This window comes from Lactuca serriola, chromosome 4 (assembly GCF_051521515.1).
Source record: "Lactuca serriola cultivar US96UC23 chromosome 4, Lser_US96UC23_V15, whole genome shotgun sequence".
Lineage (NCBI taxonomy): Eukaryota > Viridiplantae > Streptophyta > Magnoliopsida > Asterales > Asteraceae > Lactuca > Lactuca serriola.
In genome coordinates, this window is record NC_136411.1 from 93,889,843 (window position 1) to 93,891,778 (window position 1,936).

General features: G+C 36.8%; 1 protein-coding gene across 1 annotated transcript; it reads right to left on the bottom strand.

The window, feature by feature from the left end:
* Nucleotides 1-309: 309 nt before the first annotated feature.
* Nucleotides 310-1,397, bottom strand: LOC145102131 (protein NDR1-like). Its single transcript, XM_079039489.1, has one exon. It carries the CDS (start codon nucleotides 1,142-1,144, stop codon nucleotides 431-433), a length of 714 nt encoding a protein of 237 aa, XP_078895615.1. The 5' UTR covers nucleotides 1,145-1,397; the 3' UTR covers nucleotides 310-430.
* Nucleotides 1,398-1,936: the final 539 nt, after the last annotated feature.

Here is a 1,936-nt window from a genome sequence, read left to right on the forward strand (position 1 = left end):
AATTAATGGTGAGCAATAGCGGCGATTTATCGAGGCTAATATCCTTTTTTTCTTTTAGTGGAGCTAGATCTCAAATGGGAAATAGTCTCAATTTGGAATATATGATGCTAGTATCTTCTTAATAATGCTTTCATTGTTTGAACTAATATTTTGTAATTTGCTTTATTACCTTGATAGTTGCATTGCTTTTAGTAATGATAATATCATCTACAGTTCTAAAAAAATGTAACTTTTTAAATTTCCTAGTCAGTAATATTTTGATTTTCTATAAAAAAGAATATCTTTTCATGCAATCACTGATCCTTGTAGTTGTAGACACAAAACCCCGAGACTAATTACAATGAAACGAATAACAATTTTTACAAATAATTAAATTAAAAATTTCAAATTAAATAATAAGAAAGAAAATTGAACGACAATGTATTATTTTCTAAGTGAAATAAACCGGGCATTTCATTTCTTTCTCACTTCCTATAATAAGCAACCCATCGGGTCCCACCTTGATTTGACAAGTCGCATGCATCTTGTGGTTCTTGCTTTCCCATGTGGCCACCTTAAACCTGATCGATGAAGCAACCTCCAGCCGAAAAGAAACACTCCCACGATTTCGATCAGCTATGAACTGTGCCCAACGTGCTTCATCTACCTGGAACGTAGATCCCTGTAGGTCGCCGTAAAGAATCGTCGTGTTCTTGGGTGATTGATAAAACGGAAACAATACTGGCTTTTCCCCAATGTTGAGATTATTCTGATAGTACAATGTTAGGTGCATTGTATCGTAGTAAATCCCTATATTCAGATTAGCGTTTCTTACTGTCACATTGTAGGTTGCCATGGCAGCTGCAAAACCATTACCTTGTGCTAAACTGGGGATGGAGAATTCACGGATATGAAATCTTGGACGATGTGGGCGTAAACTGAGCCATAAGATGAATGTTATGAGGCCTACGATGAACAGAAGGCTAAGAAAAACAGAGCATATTAGCTTTGATACACGAGTGGTTAGACTTTCTTTGACACGGTGCACATAATACCGAGCGGTGTGATGCCGCCTTAACTGACGGCCATCGTTAGGAAGGGGGCGGTTAAGGCGGTCATCAGGGGTGTAGTGAATTGGGATTTGCTGGTGTGGAGTACTATTCATTGCCTCTTCAACAAGTGATTGATCGGAGGTTTTTGGTGAAGATGATGAACAGAAGCCATCGGTGGTGTGGGGTTTCTTTATATGAAAAACAAGAATAAGGTGGCCGGAGATTAAAGGGATGCCAGTAGTCTTTTGGTTGTAGAAAGGAAAGAATATAAATCAGCTCATTGTAGTGTAGAATGGGTCATCTTTATATTCGAGGTGATCTTTTAGGTTGCATCTTGAGGAAGTAGATGATGCTACTCTTGTTCTACATTGGAAGTTATGCCACTCTAAATTACGGCCGGGCATAAAACCTAAATTACGAAAAAATGTATAACGTGTTCTTCATAAGTTATTAAAACATCTTTATATATAAAAAATTTCCACCGTTTATATCACACTTGTTTAGATGATATTTTCTTGAGATATTAACAAAAAAAATCAATATATAAATATTTTTTTGACCAATTTAAAATTCTTTTACTTTGTATTATATAACTTTTTTCAAGATATTCAAGATAACAGTAAGAAGAATATTCCTCTAAGGCTCAACAGTGTATGCCACCATCGAACACCGTGGTCGTTGAGCTTAGGTTGACACTGCAGTGTGCGATCAACACCATACCGACCGGGTGCAAAGAGTTGTGGTGACCTCCCGTGCACGGCTACTTCACCACGTCTTTCTTTTCATTAGTACAAACAAAAGCTTATGTTGATGTAAAAAGTTTGTCACTATATGACGGATTTTTTTTCCAATCCAGCACGTCAGGAAAGAAAGGGCATGTCATACTTGATAATTGATATGTTATG